Raw genomic sequence first — 21,795 nt, 5'->3', positions numbered from 1 at the left:
TAAATATGCAATAAAAATAAATGTTGTACTAAAGTATAAGACATACTGTAAAAGTTTCACTGCCAGACTTTCTTTATTATCTTTAAATGACTTGAAAAACTGCACCTGGACTCTCACGGTGGTTCTAACAGAGGTTTTTCTCTGAACATATTCCTGTGGTTCAACAGTCTGATTACATTTCATTACAGAATCAATCAATTAATAAATAAAAATACAAATATGCAGGAATACATTAAATATGCCATTTTATCATTTAAACCAATAGAAGTTACATTTGTACACATTTCAAAGGTGTGTAAAACCTTTATTATAAGTAGTAGTAGTAGTAGTAGTAGTATTTAAATGCACTTTTTAAATGTAGTTCATGATTATTAACCTTAGCATATAAATAAATGTCATTAAAACATGCAAATTTATTTTCGATTTTTTTTTTTGTTGAAAAAGTTTTTAATACTCCAACAACAACAGCAATAATAATAATATCAATAATAATAATAATAATAATAATAATAATAATAATAATTTAGTTTTCAGCTAAAACAGTTTCATATTTCAAATTTTCTCATGAGAATAAAAAGATACACGTATTATTAAATATGAAAACACTTTAAAGACACAAAGGTTTCTCACAATAATGATCACTTACAACTTATTATTTAATCTAACACTGATATTTTTCTGTCCAATCATTTTTAACTCCAAGAATCTTGTCAAAATAAGAAATGATCCTGCTGGGTGTGTAAAAACAAAGGAACTATTTTTGCTAACCAGTGCTTGTATAAATGGGGTTTAAACTTGTAGTGCTGGTGTAAATTTGAGGTGAAAACTAAGGTAAACTGGGTGATAAGATCGCATTTAACAGTTTCAGTTACACAGTCTTAATTTCTGCAACTAATTCAAGAAACTAACTTCATTTAAAGCTACAAATATCAGAGTTTAATTCAACAGATCCCCATAACTTTTATAAGTTATTTTTTATAAGTAATAATTGTAAACAGATATCGGTTTACAGTGCTTTGTGTTTTGGGATGTGAACCAGAAAGGCAACTGTTATCTTCTTAATTTTTTAAGAACTGTCCACTGTATTTGTGGAAACCTTTACAAAAGTGTCTGAGTATTTATTACTCACTATTACTCTGGAATAAATACCATGAAAAAAAATCATGTGGTCAGAATGTTTTAACATAAACATAAATATTACATTACAAATCAGGTAAATGAAGCCAGTTTTGTGTTATTTGGCTTTATGTAGGTTGTTGCCATTTTTTCCACTATGCAGTTTGTATTTTTGTCTCATAATGACATGGTGCTCGCTTTGTCCAAAACCTCCATCCAGTAAAATGGCCCTAATGCTCCACCCACACAGAGTTACGTGAATGTTCTCTGCACTTGAATGTAGGACCTCTTACCCTCCTCACATCTAACAACCAAAAGACTTCACTTACCAGGTGAGCTGTGTAAAGCTGAGGTGTAAACACACAGACCATGTCCAGACTGACCGCAGCATGTTTTGTGTTGGTTCTAGTCGGTGAGACAATTACATCAATTCCAGCATGAATGATCAGTTGTTTCTTTGTTGGTTTTTATGATGTTGATCTGTGTTTGTGATGTTTAGGGTGCATCAGGGCACAGTTAAGCCACTCCACAGAGTGGGAGATTGTCCGAAAAACCCGGAGCAAGCGCATCTCCTGTAATGTGGACGACGCCTTTTCTCTGAGCTCATATGCTCTTCACTGGTACAGACAGAGACCTGGAGAAGGTCTGCGCCGCATTCTGTACTTTGGAGCAGGCAGTTCAACACCCACTGCTGAAGCTGATTTTTCTAGCAGGTTTAATGGAGCCAAAAAAGAGCAAACGACTTCTCTGACCATTACTAACGCGAGAGATGAGGACACGGCCACGTATTACTGTGCCCTGTGGAAGGATGGCACTGTTACTCAGAGACTGAGAACATCTGCACAAATACCAAGGTTTCCTGATACTGCTTATTTACAACCACAAACCGTGTGGCAGAAATGAACTAAAATAAATAGTTGTAGAAAAGCATTTTCTCATGTACAAAAAGCATACAGCATACACCATGTTCAACCTCTTCTGCTTTTGTTTCGTATAGGTTAGTGCACATGTCCATTTCAATAACATATACATAAAATACATAAACAAAACACAGTTTGTATTTATAACCATGAACAAAGTTATATTTAAAAAAAGCAAATGAATATGGTCAAAAGGTATTATGTTGCATATGTCTATTTCAATAACATATACATAAAATACATAAACATAACACAGTTTGTATTTATAACCATGAACAAAGTTTTATTAAAACAAATAATAATATGCTCAACATTAGCATACATCTTACATTTTTAGATTTTTTTTGGCCAGTTTTGGCTTTGTTATTTTGGCTTTATGATTAACAAATGTCCAGATTTTTTTTTTTTTTTTTTGACTGATAAAACGTACAGTACACAAAACTCTGGACATTTTGTAATTGCAATAAAAATAATCTCTGATTTGTTAATCTTCGCAACCTAAGTCAAGATAAGAACACTAGGCCAAAGGTTACCTATTACATTCATGTACATAGATCAAATGCCGTCAGCCTAGGGCAAACCTGAAAAGTAAAAATGCTTATTTAAACAACAGTACAGCTCCAACTGTCCAGCTCAGGCTAGCAGAGGTCAGTATTTTCCACTACTATGCCGACACTGTTTACTTTGTTTTATTAAGCTGTAAAACAAACATGTGCTGGGGTTAGATGAGTCCATGTTTCAGGTTGTTTTTAGGACAATTGGCAGTGCCAAATACAAAAATGACCATCTAGACTGTTGTCAGTGAAAGGCGCAAAAAATCTCTTATGCTGGGGTTATCAGTTTACATGGCATGTGTGACTTGCATGTTTGTGAAGGTTCACAGTGGACACAGAGGCATATGTTGGCATTTTTGAGAGACATGGTGTCATTAAAGAGGCAACTTTTTCCAGGTTACTTCAGCTAAACAACCTTATTCTGCATGTGCCACAACAGTGTGGCTTCATAGAGACAGTGTGCTTGACTGGCCTGCCTGCAGTCCATGAGTGGCTGAAGTTTTGTATCAAGCAAGAATAAACAAAGATTTCACTAGCACAACTAAAACAATTAGTGTCCTCAGTTCACAAACCACTGAAAGTCGATTAGTTTATTAATTAATGGGAAAGGTGGTCAGTAATTCAAAAAAATCTTTTTCCTGTACTTTTGTCAGTTTGTCTCTTTTTACACGACTATTTTCTATTTAATACTCATTATTGTACCTTATTCAGCTTTAAATGCAGTAAATGTAGTATTTAGTTCTTTTACAAGCACTGTTTGTAACACATTCTGTGTTTATCTCACACACATCTATATTAAACTCAGTAGAAAGTTTCAGTTTGAGCTTGCTGAATATATTTTTGCTTTAATATAAATGTAGCTTAATAATTAGAAGACATTCCGGTGGAAACTGTTGTGGGAGGAAAGTGTGGTTTATTTTTTCATGCACTGCAGCTGAACATGTTTACTGGAAACGGCAGTTTGCTGGTTTGCTGGTTTGCTGAGCTGATAAACTATTAGCTGCTGCAGAAATGCTGTTTTGTAAATGTGGTAAATAAATGTGGTGTTTTCACACATAAAGCCTCAGGTACATGAGAGCACAAACACTAAGCATACAGGACCCTTTTTCTCCCATCATTAATATTCACCATATTTATAATATTCAGACAACACATTAAAGTTGATGTTAATTAATTAGTATCATTACTAGTTAAATATTAAGTAAATTATGAAACAATCCCACATTGATGCATATATAATAAATTATAAATGGTTGTAAAAAAAAAGTATTTCTTTCAACTCTAACAATGTTTTAGTTGCTGTAGGGTCAGTATTAATTAAAAATCAATACAAGCAGCACTCAGCTCTTGAGCAGCATGTGATTATTTGTATATTTAAGCTCTGTACTTAAGGAAACGTTAAATATGTAATAAAAATAAATGTTGTTCTGAAGTATAAGACCTACTGTTGAAACTGTAAAAGTCACTGCCAGACTTTCTTTATTATCTTTAAATGACTTGAAAAACTGCACCTGGACTCTCACGGTGGTTCTAACAGAGGTTTTTTTCTCTGAACATATTCCTGTGGTTCAACTGTCTGATTACATTTCATTACATTACATTAAATTAATGCTGTATTTGTGCACATTTATTTTAAGTAACACCAAATAAAAGCCACAAATAGGTGTGTGGTTTTAATCCATCAGCTAGTTTCATTAAACTAAAATTATCACTGTTAATAATGCTGTTTCATTCTGTTTACTAAGAGTCTCAAATTTCATTTCATTTAATGTCAGACACATTGTGCCATAGACATACCATTGCTGTCATTTTTTTCTGTTATTGATGAATAAATCACTATTTTTAAAGACACTCTCTTATAATACTGCTAAAATCAATGATGTTAATAGTAGTAAACATAATTAAATTATTGACAGATTATTATTCTTTCACCCCTTATTTAAATATGAAAATTTACATGTCAAACTTAGTCAACAATGTAGTGTATAATATTACGTGAAATAAATAATGTATTTTAGTAAAATCATTTGGAAATGGAAGGTATATATTTAACATGAATCAATTAAAATGTTATTTACAAAATTAATAAACATATTTTTATAATCAGAAATGTAGATAATATGTAAGTAATATGTAAATAATAATGTATTAATTTAATATGAATTAACTCATATGGAAGGAATGTATTTAACATGAATCAATTTAAATGTTATTTACAAAATTATGAAATATATTTATATAATAAGACATTCAGATAAAATGTGAGTAATATGTAAATATTAATTTATTAATTGAATATGAATTTACTCATAAAAATCATTCCTGAATTAAAATGAATTCATAATAAACACAGAATTGACGAATTAGTTAGATTCACTCATTTTAATTTATTGGATTGTTCATATGGCAGCACACTAGCACAGAAAGTTGTTTTGCTGCCACACAGCTTCAGTAACTAGGGTTTGATCCCCACACGACATAGAGAGTCTTGCACTCTGTAACTAGGATATAATTTGGACCAACCACAATCCTGATTAGAATAAAAGTTTTACTACAAAATTCAGCAAAATACATATAAATAATAAATAAATAAAATATGTATTACTAAGAAGAAATTCTTAAATAAATCACTTAAAGAAATAACAGTTTTTTTTGTAATCATGGGTCATAAAGTTATTATATTAACTGCTGCATAACAGACACCTCCCATCAAAAGAACCTCAAAGCTTCAAAGGCTTATTTTAAATGGACATTTTACAAAACTTTCTTATTTCAACATGCACTTAACTGACAGTATTTAGTTTTTCCTCTTTATATGACTCTTATTATTCACAGCTTTATATATGAGTCTTTTCAAAATGTGCAAAATCGTAGTCAATGAAACACAAAAATAGTGAAGACCTTATCAAAGCTCTCAGATCTCCAACCCAGGAAGTGACGTCATCATTTAAGACCTAAGAGACTTAATCAAACATTCACTGAAACACAAAAAGGTTCAAATTAGAGTTCTGATCACATATGTGATTTCTAAACCTAATGAAAATGTATGTAGCTGTTTATGCTCTTCTCTTCACTCTGACTGCAGGTAAGTATCATATCAAAGCATGAAACTGAATAAAAACAATACCAGATCAGCTCATTTACATTTTATTGTCTGTTCCAGCAGTGGTTTCAGGGCTAAGACTGGAGCAGAATGATTTTCTACTGACGAGGCAAGAACGTAAAAGTGTGTATATTCACTGCAAAGTGACTGGCCTAAGCAGCTCTTACGTCCACTGGTACCAAAAGACAGACGATGAAGCTTTAAGAAGAATCCTTTATATCAGCAGCAGTGGTCAGTCAGCTGTTCGAGACACCGGCCATCCTGATAGTAAAGACTTTGATGTAAAGAAAGATCCCACAGATCCTAATGTTTACAACCTGAAGATAGAGAGTCTGAAGAAAAGGCACACTGGGGTTTATTACTGCGCTGCCTGGGACAGCAGCCACAGTGACAGTAATTACACAACATGTGTACAAAAACCCTGACAGTGTGAAACCCTACACAGATTCCACTACAGGAAATGATCTTCATCAGACATGAAGTGTAACAGTGTGAAGCCAAAACAACCGCTTAAATGTATTCTCAGATACTGTAGAAAAAAAATATTCCTTGCAGACTACTATGCCTTAAATACAATTATATACAGTACTTCAAACTATTTCTATCAGCTGTAAAAGCTTTTATTCTTCTTAGGTGAAAAGTGAAAACATTAGGGGACATTCCATTTAGTAGAATGTGTTCCAATCATCAAGTTAAAAATGAGCAAAGATGTTAAAGCTGTTGGGCAGCAGAGTATAGCAATCTTGTCAGCAGTCACGTGCACAGATAGATCCCTAGTGATGCTCAAGCACCTGCCCTTTTGCCCTGGATGAGAAAAGTGCCCTTTCTGCTTGAGCCCAATTTTTTTCTACATTTATCAATATTTAAAAATAAATATTACCCTCTCTGTCATCAATTCCCCCAAAAGTGTTTCACTAGTTTTGTTTTATTTAAAATCTTACTTATTTTGATGTGAAAGTGTGAAAAAAAAAAAACATGAGCACAAACATTTTGCAGGAAAATGTCAAGTAGCTCTCACAGTAAAGTGTTGAAAATAGATACAAACATACAATATTTTATAATTACAGCATCCTGGCCAAAACGCTGTGTAGGAGAAGTCACCTTTAGTCAAGGAGTTATTTTCATGCAAGCATTTATACTTCAACAGTTGAGGTTTACAAATGAGGAATAATTTTGCTAGGTAATTAACATTACAAACTAATATATGTAGAAGGCTAAATATAATGCTCTATGATATACTGTAGAACAGCATACAAAAATGATGAATAAATAGGAAAATGTTATTTAACTGTCTGTTTGATTTTATGCATAATAATAGGCCCATTGTTAACATTAAATACCCAAAGTGGGTTTCTAATTTGAAATCAAAGGTAGGTCTTAAGTTGAGCTATTTTTTGATGATAATTTAATATATTGTTTGGTTATTAAAAAGCGCACAATATGGCCTTGTTTTTGCCTGTTTTTTATTTATTTATTTAATTTGATAATTTAAGTTATTTGATTAGATGTGTATTGATTGTGTTAACAAAAATAAACATATAAGTTAAATATCCTACTGTGTTTTTTTTTTTAAATTTTATTAATAATTTTGGCGATAGGTGCCCTTTTTTTTTTTGCTTGAGCACCTGCCCCCAAAAATGTCTGTGCACGTGCCTGCTTGTCAGGATCGATCAAGGATCAATTAAGAAAACTGGTGCACAGTAAAAAGATGTATCAGAAATTGACTTGGCCTTGAAATGTTGAGGATAAGAAATTAGAACAGATCTATAACAAACATTTACAAGCACTGAAGGGGACATATGTGCCAGTCTTGGGTCTTTTCTTGGGACACTTATGACATGTACCAATCAATACCAATACCAATCAATTATCATTTTTATGATCTAGATAGATAGACAGACAGACAGACAGGCAGACTTTGCACCCAAAGATGTGTGGCCATCACTGCCCATACTAACTGTTTAAATATGTTTCCTTTGTCAGGAAAATAAATACTGAAAAAATTAAATGTACTGTTTGACTACAGATAGAAAAGAAAAACAAACCAATACATAAAGAAAAAAGAAATATGTAATAATTATAATATTCAGACAACACATTAAAGTTGATGTTAATTCAATTCAATTCAATTCAATTCAACATTATTGTCATTATACAATACAGGGTTGTACAGTATAACAAAACACTGTCAGGCTACATCTCCAGTGCAGACAATGAAAGACAATAGTGCAAAGACAATGGGGAGGAGATGGGGGAAGTTACCAAAAATTGCCATACATAAGGTGCATAGAAAAGGTGCAATGACAAGACAAGGTTCAAAGACAATACAAGGTGCAAGAACAAAACAAGGTGCATAGACAGATTGAGCTAGTGGATTTGGATTTAGCAGCTAGGTTTAGGTAAACAACATTTGAGGTAGTGGATTTAGCAGCAAAAGTCCAGTAAAAGTGCGAGTGCAACAGTCATAGAGGTAGTTATGTCCTGGTAGTTGTTGTAGGAGTGACCAGTTTAACCGCTCGTGGGTAGAAACTGTTCTTAAGTCTGGTGGTTCTGGCTCGAATGGTCTGGTACCTCTTCCCAGATGGCAGTGGCTGGAACAGGAAGTGGCTGGGGTGTAAGGGGTCAGAGAAAATGTTCCTGGCTTTCCTCAGACATCTTTTATTGTGGATGTCCAGTATGGGTGGGAGTGCAGTTGCAGTAATGTGCTGGGCAGTTTTCACCACCCTTTGAAGAGCCTTGTGTTCATCAGCTGTGGCACTGCCGTACCAGACCGTGATGCAGCTTGTCATGATACTCTCCACAGTGGATCTGTAGAAGTTACAGAGAAGCTGCTGTGGCAGGTTGACTCTCCTCAGTCTTCGAAGGAAGTGGAGACATTGTTGTGCCTTTTTGATGACTTGTGATGTGTTGAGTGACCAGGTGAGATCCTCAGCTAGGTGGACGCCGAGGAACTTGAAGTTGCTCACTCTTTCTGTTGTCCTCTCAATGCTCAGTGGTGTGTGCACTCTACTCCCCCATCTGAAGTCGATGACCATCTCCTTGGTCTTGCTAACATTGAGGGAGAGGTTGTTAGTAGTGCTCCACTCTGTGAGCATCCTCACTTCCTCCCTGTACAGCCTCTCATCATCGTTGGTGATTCTGCCGATTATTGTGATGTCGTCGGCAAACTTGATGAGGGTGTTGGAGCTGTGATTTGTGATGCAGTCGTATGTGTACAGTGTGTACAGCATAGGTGAGAAGACACAACCTTGTGGGCATCCTATGCTGAGTGTGAGGACAGGGGAGGTGTGGTCGCCCATCCTAACAGATTGTGGTCTGGAGGTAAGGAAGTCCATAATCCAGCTGCATATTGTGTGACTAATCCCAAGTGTGCTCAGTTTGGAGACCAGTCTAGATGGGATGATGATGTTAATGAATTAGTATCATTACTAGTTAAATATTAAGTAAATTATGAAACAATCCCACAATCATGCATATATAATAAATCATAAATGGTTGTAAAAAAGTATTTCTTTCAACACTAACAATGTCTCATTTGCTGTAGGGCCAGAATCAGTTAAAAATCAATACAAGCAGCACTCAGCTCTTGAGCAGCATGTGATTATTTGTATATTTACACTCTGTACTTAATGAAATGTTAAATATGTAATAACGTTGTTCTGAAGTAGAAAACCTTCTGCAAAAAAGCTTCTGTCACTGTACAAGTTTCACTGCCAGACTTTCTTTATTATCTTTAAATGACTTGAAAAACTGCACCTGGACTCTCACGGTGGTTCTAACAGAGGTTTTTTTCTCTGAACATATTCCTGTGGTTCAACAGTCTGATTACATTTCATTACATTACATTACATTACATTAATGCTGGATTTGTGCACATTTATTTTAAGTAACACCAAATAAAAGCCACAAATAGGTGTGTGGTTTTAATCCATCAGTTAGTTTCATTAAACTAAAATTATCACTGTTAATAATGCTGTTTCATTCTGTTTACTAAGAGTCTCAAATTTAGTTTCATTTAATGTCAGACCCATTGTGCCACAGACATACCATTGCTGTCATTTTTCTCTGTTATTGCTGCAAAAATCACTAAAGACACTCTCTTAGAATACTGGTCAAATCAATGATGTTAATAGTAGTAAACATAATTAAATTATTGACAGATTATTATTCTTTCACTCCTTATTTAAATATGAAAATGTACATGTCAACCATACTTTGAATATTACGTGAAATAAATAATGTATTTTAGTAAAATCATTTGGAAATGGAAGGCATGTATTTAACATGAATCAATTAAAATGTTATTTACAAAATTAATAAACATATTTATATAATCCGAAATTTAGATAATATGTGAGTAGAAAGTAAATAATAATTTATTAATTTAATATGAATTAACTCATATGGAAGGAATGTATTTAACATGAGTCAATTTAAATGTTATTTAAAAAATATGAAATGTATTTATATAATAAGACATTCAGATAAAATGTGAGTAATATGTAAATATTAATTTATTAATTTAATATGAATTTACTCATAAAAATAATTCCTGATTTTTCTAAAACAATTACATATAAATAATGAATAAATAAAATATGCATTCTTAAAGAGAAATTATAAAATAAATTATTTAAAGAAATAACAGTTTTTTTTGTAATCATGGGTCATAAAGTTATTATATTAACTGCTGCATAACAGACACCTCCCATCAAAAAAACCTCAAAGCTTCAAAGGCTTATTTTAAATGGACATTTTACAAAACTGGCTCATTTCAACATGCACTTAACTGACAGTATTTAGTTTTTCCTCTTTATATGACTCTTATTATTCACTGCTTTATATATGAGTCTTTTCAAAATGTGCAAAATCGTAGTCAATGAAACACAAAAATAGTGAAGACCTTATCAAAGCTCTCAGATCTCCACCCCAGGAAGTGACGTCATCATTTTAGTGCTAAGAGACTTAATCAAACATTCACTGAAACACAAAAAGGTTCAAATTAGAGTTCTGATCACATATGTGATTTCTAAACCTAATGAAAATGTATGTAGCTGTTTATGCTCTTCTCTTCACTCTGACTGCAGGTAAGTATCATATCAAAGCATGAAACTGAATAAAAACAATACCAGATCAGCTCATTTACATTTTATTGTCTGTTCCAGCAGTGGTTTCAGGGCTAAGACTGGAGCAGAATGATTTTCTACTGACGAGGCAAGAACGTAAAAGTGTGTATATTCACTGCAAAGTGACTGACCTAACCACCACTTACGTCCACTGGTACCAAAAGACAGACGATGAAGCTTTAAGAAGGATCCTTTACATCAGCAGCAGTGGTCAGCTTGTTCCAGACACCGGCCATCCTAATCATAAAGACTTTATTGTAAAGAAAGATCCCACAGATCCTAATGTTTACAACCTGAGGATAGAGAGTCTGAAGAAAAGGCACACTGGGGTTTATTACTGCGCTGCCTGGGGTGGCAGCCACAGTGACAGTAATTACACAACATGTGTACAAAAACCCTGACAGTGTGAAACCCTACACAGATTCCACTACAGGAAATGATCTTCATCAGACATGAAGTGTAACAGTGTGAAGCCAAAACAACCGCTAAAGAACATTTAAATGTATTCTCAGATACTGTAGAAAAAAATATTCCTTGCAGACTACTATGCCTTAAATAAGATTATATACAGTACGTCAAACTATTTCTATCAGCTGTAAAAGCTTTTATTCTTCTTAGGTGAAAAGTGAAAACATTAGGGGACATTCCATTTAATAGAATGTTTTCCAATCATCAACTTAAAAATGAGCAAAGATGTTAAAGCTGTTGGGCAGCAGAGTATAGCAATCTTGTCAGAATCGATCAAGGATCAATCAAGAAAACTGGTGCACACTAAAGAGATGTAGTGGAAATTGACTTGGCCTTGAAATGTTGTGGGTAAGAAATTGGACCAGATTTGGGTCAAACATTTACAAGCACTGAAGGGGACATATGTACCAGTCTTAAGATTTTTTTCCTGGTAGGGTTACAATTTGGCACCAACAGCATGAATCCATAAACCCAACCTGGCCTGTGTCAACAGTCCAAGCTGGTTGAGGTTTTGTAATGGTGTGATTTCTTGGCACACTTATGACCTGTTAATACCAATCAATCATCATTTTAATTATCTAGATAGATAGACAGACAGACAGACAGACAGACAGACAGACAGACAGACAGGCAGACTTTGCACCCAAAGATGTGTGACCATCACTGCCCATACTTACTGTTTAAATACGTTTTCTTTATCAGGAAAATAAATATTGAAAAAATTAAATGTACTGTTTGACCACAGATAGAAAAGAAAAACAAACAAATAAATAAAGAAATTAGTAATATGTAATATCGCCCATGCATAAACAAAACCCTTACTCAGTAAATGTGTAGTCAAAACAGCTATCATTGCTTATTATACACTTACAACACTGACATTATGTACAAATACATAAGCTTAGTGAACATCATCCAATACACTTCAATTTGACATATAAAATGTTTGATAGCAGCTAAGGAAGCATCAATGCACCTAATGGTTCTCCTGTATTTCTTTCATTCTTGGCAGAATCGTTTGGTTACTTTGTATGGAGTAGTGAGTATGGAGTTTTAGTTTAACCATTTTGCTTTTCCTAAAACAGTTTGATCTATGTAGATTATTTAACAGTTTCTGGAACTGAATTACACACTGTGTGACAGAGGAATATGTTAGCTCATAAGAAGGTGTGCTTGTTACAGGTAAGAACAAAAAACATTGAAAATTCCTGTAAGTGTTTTTTTAATCAGCATTAAACTGTCTGTCACATTACATTCATGTAAACGGTAATATATAAAAGTTAGTGGGAATGCAGCACAAACATTGTCTTTACATTTTTACTTGACTTTCAATCTAAATCATTAAATGCTTTTCTTTATAGATTTTATGATGTAATATATAACATACAAAATACAACTGAAAGTTTATTATTACTTAAGAAAACAGTCAAATATATAGACAAAAGATTCTGGATCACACAGATGTTCTCTGTATCTACTGTACATTATGAACACTGACGTTATAATGCCTAAGCTTTGTAAGCATCAACTAATTCACACTAATTTGACATGTGAAATGTTTAATAGCAGCTAAAAAAACACACAGATGCACCTAGTGGTAGGGGTACTAGCACATGAATAAAGATTCTTTAATTCCTGGTATGATCTTTTAATTACAAAGCTTCAGAAAGACTGGAGTCTTCGTCTGATCATTTTGTTTTTGTACTTGAAGTAAACACTGTGGGAGTGAAAGTCTTCAGCTCAGGAACAAGACTCTATGTTACAGGTAAGAATGAAAACATTTAAAATTCCTATACAATCAACATTTAACCGCCTGGCACGTTACATTCTTACATACATGTAAACTGTAATATATAAAAGTTAGGGACGTAGAACAAATATTGTCTTTAAATTCTTGCTCAATTCTTAATTATATCTTTAAATGCTTTATTTAATTTTATGATAGATTATCATATAAAACACAGAGGTAAGTTGATTACTAGTCTACTCAGTCTTTAAATACTGCATGATTAATAACATGATGCAAATATATTGTCTTTAATATTTACCACTTGAAACTTTATGTTAAATACTAAGTTAGTCACAGTTTTGTGTTGAACACAATTGCCAGTTTTGCTGAATTAAACATATCAACAACAAAGAAAATATTTGTTTTGGTCACTCACTTAATAAGTTTCATTTAATCACATCAAGGATTGCTGATTGTTTTGCCTTTTACTGGGTTCTCTTTAAGTGATGTGGAAATAACAAATTATTAATTACATTTGGTTTATTAGTTCATTAGTTCATTGCAGTTTTAGCCAGTTGGATAACTTTGGTCCACTCAGTAGATTAAACAATCATTTATAAACAAGTATCACATGTTTTCACAGCTCTGTGTCATACTAAACAGTATAAAAATACTTATACAAAAGATCTTGGATGGCACAGAGGTTTTCATCTTTACCACATTTAGATATGTTGGTATATTTGTTTATATATTTACAACAGTATATAATACTGTACATATAAGATGACATAACACATGTTTTTTTTAGTAAAACAGTGATGTAAAACAGTTTGTGGCTATACAAGTAAGGTAAAACAGATTTTTTAATGTAAATATACCAATGATCAGAATATAGTTATGTAATGTAATGTGTAGGCAACACATCTACCATTCGGCGTATTGTCACTGCACTATTAGTCACTTCCTAAAAGCTTGTTAAAAGAAAGAAGTATACAGGATACACAGAGCTGACCGGTGTCTGATATACAGTTTGATGTAAAAGATGTTCAGTAACAGAAAGGAAGATCCCATGGCTCCAAGTAGTCAAGTCATAATGCACTTATTTACATCAAAACCAAATTGTTCTAATTAAATTCTAAAACTTCTGAAACTTACTAGCTGAGTTCACTCTAAAATGACCTTTTTAAACTGTTCCATGAAAATTTACACCAGACCCAAATAAAAACAATATTATTGGATCTGTTGTGTATTTTTGTAACTGAATGAAACACTGTGGGAGACTGGGTTAAAGCATTCAGCTCAGGGACCAGACTTTATGTGACTGGTAAGACATTTTAAAACTCCTTTCAATGGTATTTTAATGTTTCAGAATTTCTGACATTGAATATATTCATTACCAAGCTAGCACATACATTAATGTATAGCTTTAATTTAAGATTTGTCTCTTTCTCTCTCTTAAACTGCAAATCTTCATCTACAGTATAGGAGTACAAACATAAAAATGTATAAAAATATAAATGAATACAGAGTAAACCTGCACCCCTTATTTACCCTCTTATGCTAATTCTTGATCTTAAATGGATGCAAATACATCATCACTTATCAAAATTAGTAAAAATCTTCTGTGAAGATGGTTAATGCATAATTTTGATTATCAGTTTGACAGAAAAGCATCAAAATATTTAAAAATATAGAAGATTTTGTAGTGACACATGCAAAACTCCCAAAACTAGATGACAACTATATGATTTTATTAAATCTAAGGTTACAAGGTTATATCTAATACTATCGAACAATATAATCCTAGGTGTGTGTTGGATATGGAAAATCTAACATCCAGGAGCCCATTTCTCCCTCATTAAATGTACCTGTTTTTTAATTAAAATCCAGTACAGTTATAACACAGACCTAAATACACAAACTGCTTTAAATTATGTGATTACAAACATTAGCTTTAAAAAAAATAATTCATTAAATGCATTGAAGTATTTGTAAAGGAATGATATACTGTGGGCAATGATGTGAAAGTCTTCAGCGCAGGAACACGACTTTACGTGACTGGTAAGAAATTTAACAAACACTTTCAGTGGTTGTTTGTTGTTTAAAACCTTAAAATATTTTAACAGAAAAAAATCAACCGTTTTAGCTTCATCATTGATGAGATGTTTTTTCTTTTCTCTTTATAATCTGCAAACTGTTACCAACAAGTCTTAGTGGAATTGCAGCATACATACCTTTTATCTAGATTTAATTACCCCTGATCCAAAATACTTTATTCATAAACACTCATACTGAATAATTCTTATCTGGATGCAAATTGATTATTTGGTAAAGATGATCATGGCTATTTTTAAAAAATGTTCAGGGTCCATAACAATGCCAAGTATTGAAAATATTAAGTTGATCACTGATATTAGGTGTACCCTACATTTAATATGAAATGTAGACAACAAGAAATTTGTCTTCTTAAAAGTGACAAAAGTCTATTTATAATTAATTTGTAACTCTAACTAATTTGTAAATCACAGTAATGCAATATATTCTTTATATATTATATTGCATGTGAGTTTATAGGATTTATATTTAACACAAAACTACATGATTAAAAGGTCTAAACGATTCTAATATTCTTAAATATCAGGAAAAATATTAGAAATGTTAATAAATGAAATGCACATACTGTATCTAAAACTTATTATGGTCCCATCCAAATTTGACCTGATGTAAAAGAAGAGGCATCAATAAATAAATAAATAAATAAACATAATTAAATTAATTGGTTGGTTCAGTTCTCTAACCAGATATTGATACCAAAGGTACTGATTTGTTGTTTTTTATATAAAACACTGGTGTGGAAACATATTCTTCATTATAATTACAATAGAAAATGGGACTATACAGAATGTAAAAAAAAATTACAATCCATATTATTAAAATGTGAATAGACCAAACAAATACATCAGTGAGTTTCAGAAAAAGTGTTTTCTAATGATTCTGCTTTGTTATTATTTTGCATTATAAAATGTTAATGCATGTATGTTGGAAATACCTTTATAAAGTAACACATTATTTAACTGAACAGTATTAAGGATTGTCCCCCCCAATCTTAAGTACTTAATAATACATGAGTGACCCAAAGTAACGTCTTCAATTAGCCCGATGACATAAGATGGAACTAAATTACACTCAATAGCAGTTTATTACATAATATATTTATTATAAGTGTGTGTGTGTCTTGTGGAACTTAGTCCAGGGTGTATTCTGGCCATGCTTCCCGTTTATCATTTTTAGAAAATATATTTATTATCCTCATTCATTAATTCGTTCATTTTAATGCTTTATTGGTCCACTTTCACTGGAATCACTGCATTGACTAGACACCAATCCATCAAGTCTCAACCATTCCACCCCAGCTAAAAGCAGCTAAAAGCATATTACACAGTCATGTTTCAATAAGTTATTTTATATGTTTGAAAGTGTAATCTAAATATTGCATACATAAGAAGTACATTGCTTGCATACATTTTAAACAGGAGACAGATTTCAGAATGTCTACATTTTAAATATTATTAGGTATATTTTTTGTCCCAGGGAGATATTAAACTATTTAGTTGCTAAATGACCAAATACACACACAATGAGACAATTACGTAAAAACTGTTAAAGATAAATTAATGTAGATGAAGCAGCAATAGTAAAATTTAGCACTAGACACATTATGACACTGAGCAGAATGACAGGGTTAGTAAAAATAAATGGATTAAGAAATGAATGCACATGCAAAGCAATAATAAACTACTACTAATAATAAAAGAACAATGTCCAGACTTATTTATTTTTATTTTGTATTTATTAATTTTTATTTAATTATTTGATTTTTACACATTAATTTGTTATCTATTGCAAATGCATGCAGCCTCTTGAAGTCATTTGGCCAATCAGGCTTCAAACTAAATAAAATCTTCATTTATTTAAGTGAACACACGCCACTAGTCTGAACTGATATGGTCATGAATAAATAAAAGGTCCAAACTCGATAAATTCCAAGCAAATGAAATGTTGGAATGCTTAAAATTCATATGTAAGATAGTCCACTACTGCTGGGATTCAGGGTTCAAATCTTTGACCAATTGGCCAGTCGGGCATCTACATACAGGAATAACTGGTTTTTGGTGAAGGGGCAGTTACTTCATTTTGCTCCTAATGATTTTGAGGAAACTAGGCCCACTGCGACCCGACCGGGATACAGCAGTGCAGAGCAAATCATGAACTGAGTTGGAAAAAAAAAAAGTAAATGCTCTCGCCTAAAAATCTTCAATTTTCACTGCAGGCACCCACATGTGGGGTCTCAGCCCCACAGTCAAAAACATTTATTTATTTATTAATTTATTTATTGTCTTTTTACCAATGCTTTATCTTGATCAGGGTCGCGGTGGGTCTGATTAATCGGACAAAAGACAGGAAACACCCTGGACAGATTGCCAGTCTATCACAGGGCAGGCCACACACACACACACACACACTTAGGGCAATATTTAGCTTTACTTGGCCTGACTGCATGTCTTTGGACTGTGGGAGGAAACCGGAGAACCCGGAAGAAACCCACACGGACACAGGGAGAACATGCAAACTACAAACAGAAAAGACCTTGGGCGCCCAGTTAGGGGACGAACCTAGACCTTTCTTGCTGTAAGGCAACAGCACTACCCACTGCGCCACTGTGCCACCCTTACAGTCAAGGACAGTTCTTTGGTTTTATTACCTTATTAATATTAACTATTAATAAGATTAAATAAAATCTATCTATCAACTGTTCTATATATAACAATTATTTAATATTAAAATGTATGTGGGTTTAATGGAGGAACATTTCCTCTCATAATCATTCATTACAAACAAAGTTAAAACATAAGAGTATGGTCACTAGATATTAAGGAACTTTTTGGTAAGTTTTAACACTGATTTTGTTTATTTACATAATTGTGGTATTTTTTTTTCAATTAAGAAGCATCATTAAGCAAAGTGTTTTGTTGTAATCATATTTGTTCATGGGTTTACAATGACATGTGATTGTAATAACTGGCTGGATGACTGTGTTTTCTCTGAACCAACAGACAGTCAAAAAAGGGCTCCTGAAACTTCAGTGTACTCAGCCTCCAGTCAAAAAGAAAATGGCAAAGATTTGCTGCTGTGCCAGGCTAATAAGATGTTCCCAGACATAGTTAAGTTTACCTGGGAGGTGCAAGATCAAAACGGGGTAAAAAAGGAGCTGTCAAATGAAGAAGAAGTTCTGGAGCAGAGAGATGAGACCGACGGAGTCCAAATAACCAGCATGGTCATCGTAGACAAAAACAAAGTGAAGAACAATCAATTCACCTGCCGTGTACAACATGACGACAAACCTAAAGATTTGATCATTCCTAAAGGTAACCAAAAGATCCAAGATCCAGGTGGTAAGGGCCTAGGGTGGCATATAAAGGGGTTATATTTTACAGACATTTTTCTCACCTTTTCATTAAATTTAATTGTTAGCCTTAATTAAGAACTGGGTTTATTTCTTCACCCCAGTCACCGTCTGAGAGGTTTCACATGTTATTGCTGTGTTCCTGTGGATTTCTTTCGGGTAATCCAGTTTTTTGCTTCCCAAAAATCTGCCAGTATGTGGATTTACTATTTTAAATAGTGTACATGGGAATAAGTGAGTGAGTCTGCCCTACTACATACTTCTGACAAAATACATCACTGACCTGTCTAGCTGCCATTATTAACATGTGGCCAGAAGAAATTGGACACCTGACCATGAGCCTTTTGGTCATATCATTCCAAGCCATGAGCCTTTCCTTTTTGCCGCTATAACAGTCCCACTTTTTCTGTGTTCTTAAATGTAATTAATACCTCTTTACCTACTGCTATCTTCAACTAAAAACGTGTTCATAAAAAAATCATATTTTTTATTCATTTATGGAACTTTGTTTTTGTGGTAATAAAGGTTTAAGATAATTAATACATCAGAATAATTAAGATTTACATGTAATTTTAATGTTACTGTCTAGACAAAACGCCAGCGATCCAGACGCCTAATTCAAAAACCTGTCCAACCCAAGGACCTCAGAAGGAGATTCAACAACTCCCAGAGAAACCTCTTATTACTGGTAAACACGAAAATTATTCTTGTAATAATGTAGATTTCAGGTAATTTATATAAAAATGCAGTGCAATGTAATGGTAGAAAACAAATATTTTATTCATTATCATTAATAAGATCCAGTTTTATTTGTTAGTATGTAATCTTAATTTGCTAGTATAATAAACATAAACATGTACGATTTAAAATGATAAAATTATTCAATCATTATTTTTGTGTTTTTTATTCCTGTGCAGGTTCGTCTGAGCTCAGTCGCAGTCTGTATCTGTTCAGTGTATCGTATGTGATGCTGCTGCTGAAGAACCTGCTATATTTCTGCACCATCTCTGTCTTACTGTACAAGAGAAGATCTGCAGACAAGAAAACGCCTTAGAAATAAACTCACTGATCAAATCATCATTCAAACATCACCAACCTTCACATCAACAACATCAAGATAAAAAATTTAGTATATTTTTAGTTTTTTTTAGATCCCTGTTAAAGTTGGTTGGGGTTTTGTGTGATTTTTATTTTTATTCTTGCAGGTCATAATTTTGATAGACAGCCTGTTAAACATTTGATTCTGCTTTTTTACTACTTTAGTTTTTTGTTTCTATGATTTATTTTAATTTTTAGTAGCACATGTGGATTTTCGAGGTGACATTTGTTGTTTTTAGTTGAATAGTGAGTTTATTTTGTTCTGCTTTAGAACATTTCAGTTATTTGTGTGATTACCAGCATGTTTAGTCATTATTTTTTCTGTTTTTAACTTTTGGATATTTTGATTTAGTTGTAATTTTTACTCATTGATTTTTACATTTTACATAATAAATACAGAAAAATTGCTTTAATAAAAAGAATATTATTTTTTCCCGTAAAATTCTATATGCCATAAACATGTATTCTGTCATAGTATTTTCTTGGTTTTATCTTTTAAAGCTGTTGTATGTATAAGCTAAATATTTGTTTTATAAAAATCATTAAAAAAATTAATCTTCGCTTCTTGGTTTTTCTAAGCAAAGACTAATAATTAAAAATATCAGTCCTGGTTTTGGTTATTAATAATGATACCAATTAATTTGGTAATAAATAATAAATTAAGGAATTATTGTGTTCATTATTAATATTATTTTTATTACTATTGTATTACTGATATTATTATTATATTATTAAATAATTTATAGTTTTATCAATATTATTATTATTGCTGTTATTCATATTATTATAATTATTGATGTTATTGTTAGCTATTATTATTATTGGTGTTAATATTATTATTCAGTATACAGTAGGCCTCTCTAATTGTAGCATAAAACTGTATGTAACAATAACATTTTATATATAATAATGAATTCTCATTTGCTTAATGTTCTATCATTTATGTACAAAAAGAAATGCATGACCTACCAGCAGGGATCATTCGACAACAAGGTCATACCAAACTGTCCAGGCTGAACATAATTTATCTTATTAATAAGCACTTTGCTGCTGTGGTTTAAAAAAATAAAATAAAGAAGTGCTAGTAATAACACAGAGTAAGCAAACATGTCCTTAACCTTGATGCAAACAGCACAGATAAAACATGTAGAGCCCCTCACAGATACTCAGACCTGTAATTAATAATAAAGATGCAGTGTGGTGATAATCGTGTAAAACTCTTTAAAGATGTTATTGTGATGGAAACTCCTGTGGTCAGAAAGTGTGGTGTGTTGTTCATGCACTGCAGCTGAAGTGTGTTTACTGGAAACAACACAGTCTACTGTGCTGATGAGATAAACAGTCACAGGTTATGTTCGATACTTAGAGATTTTATTGTGGTTTCAACCAGCAGGCATCTGATACATAAGCCAAGTTAACAAAAAATATCAATCATCTACATGTGCTCACAGTAATCAACATTTTACCTTTAACATATTACAAATGTGCAACTGTAAAACAATGTTACAGAATGTTACAAAAATTACTACAATATTTAAGAGGAATGTTTTGAGTCAAAGCAGTAGGTCAGCTGCAATACTGTAATTATTGTGAAATAAGAATGTCCAATCTCACATGATGAAGCTGACCTTATAAAAGCTAAACATAACTGGTCTATAGAACTAAAACAAATTATTTATAGCAAATACAAATTAGTCAATAAAATCAGAGGTGCTCAGCTTTATTTTTAAATCATGCATATTTTTCTGGAAATGCTTAGTGGTTTTTGTACCACTAAGAAAATGTATTGATATACAATAATATATAAAATAAATTAAGTGTTTTAAATGTAAGTATTTAAATTTAGGACTGTATAGTGTGTATACTATTGCTATTCCTCCCAACGAGATGTAATAAAAGACATTTCTGCTCTCTTGTGGTGATCACTAAGTATTGCAGACTGATTGTACAAGACAAGTTAATGTGGCGTTTGGTAACACAAACGATCCAGTGAAATTAAAAACACCATGATAAACTCAGTAGGTAAATGTTTTGTTGGTGTTCATCTTACATTCATAAGTGGTCATAAGTCATAGGAATATTTTTAAATGGTGTAAAAGACCACGTGTTCACTGACTGGTTGATTTTTTTAGTCTCATCTTTAATCTACACAGTGCAGTCACAGAGTCTAAGGTAAAAACAGAAAAGCTTAATTTTGTGGACACATATACTGTTGCT

The 21,795-nt window shown here is 32.6% G+C and overlaps 1 protein-coding gene and 1 gene segment (V, D, J or C); both read left to right on the top strand.

The window, feature by feature from the left end:
• The first annotated feature begins 596 nt into the window (after nt 1-596).
• LOC134311241 (uncharacterized) lies at nt 597-19,549 on the top strand. The gene is made up of 11 exons (XM_062992845.1): nt 597-1,528; nt 1,616-2,017; nt 5,643-5,675; nt 5,757-6,103; nt 8,687-8,870; nt 10,748-10,780; nt 10,862-11,188; nt 12,948-13,052; nt 18,131-18,442; nt 19,070-19,168; nt 19,398-19,549. Exons 1-11 carry the CDS (start codon nt 1,486-1,488, stop codon nt 19,532-19,534), a joined length of 2,022 nt encoding a protein of 673 aa, XP_062848915.1. The 5' UTR covers nt 597-1,485; the 3' UTR covers nt 19,535-19,549.
• LOC134312150 (T cell receptor gamma variable 5-like) lies at nt 5,279-7,144 on the top strand. The segment is given in 2 exon segments: nt 5,279-5,675; nt 5,754-7,144. Coding segments are annotated over 2 exon segments (414 nt in total).
• Nucleotides 19,550-21,795: the final 2,246 nt, after the last annotated feature.

This window comes from Trichomycterus rosablanca, chromosome 4 (assembly GCF_030014385.1).
Source record: "Trichomycterus rosablanca isolate fTriRos1 chromosome 4, fTriRos1.hap1, whole genome shotgun sequence".
Taxonomy (NCBI): Eukaryota; Metazoa; Chordata; class Actinopteri; order Siluriformes; family Trichomycteridae; genus Trichomycterus; species Trichomycterus rosablanca.
This window is presented reverse-complemented; position numbering and strand designations above follow the sequence as displayed.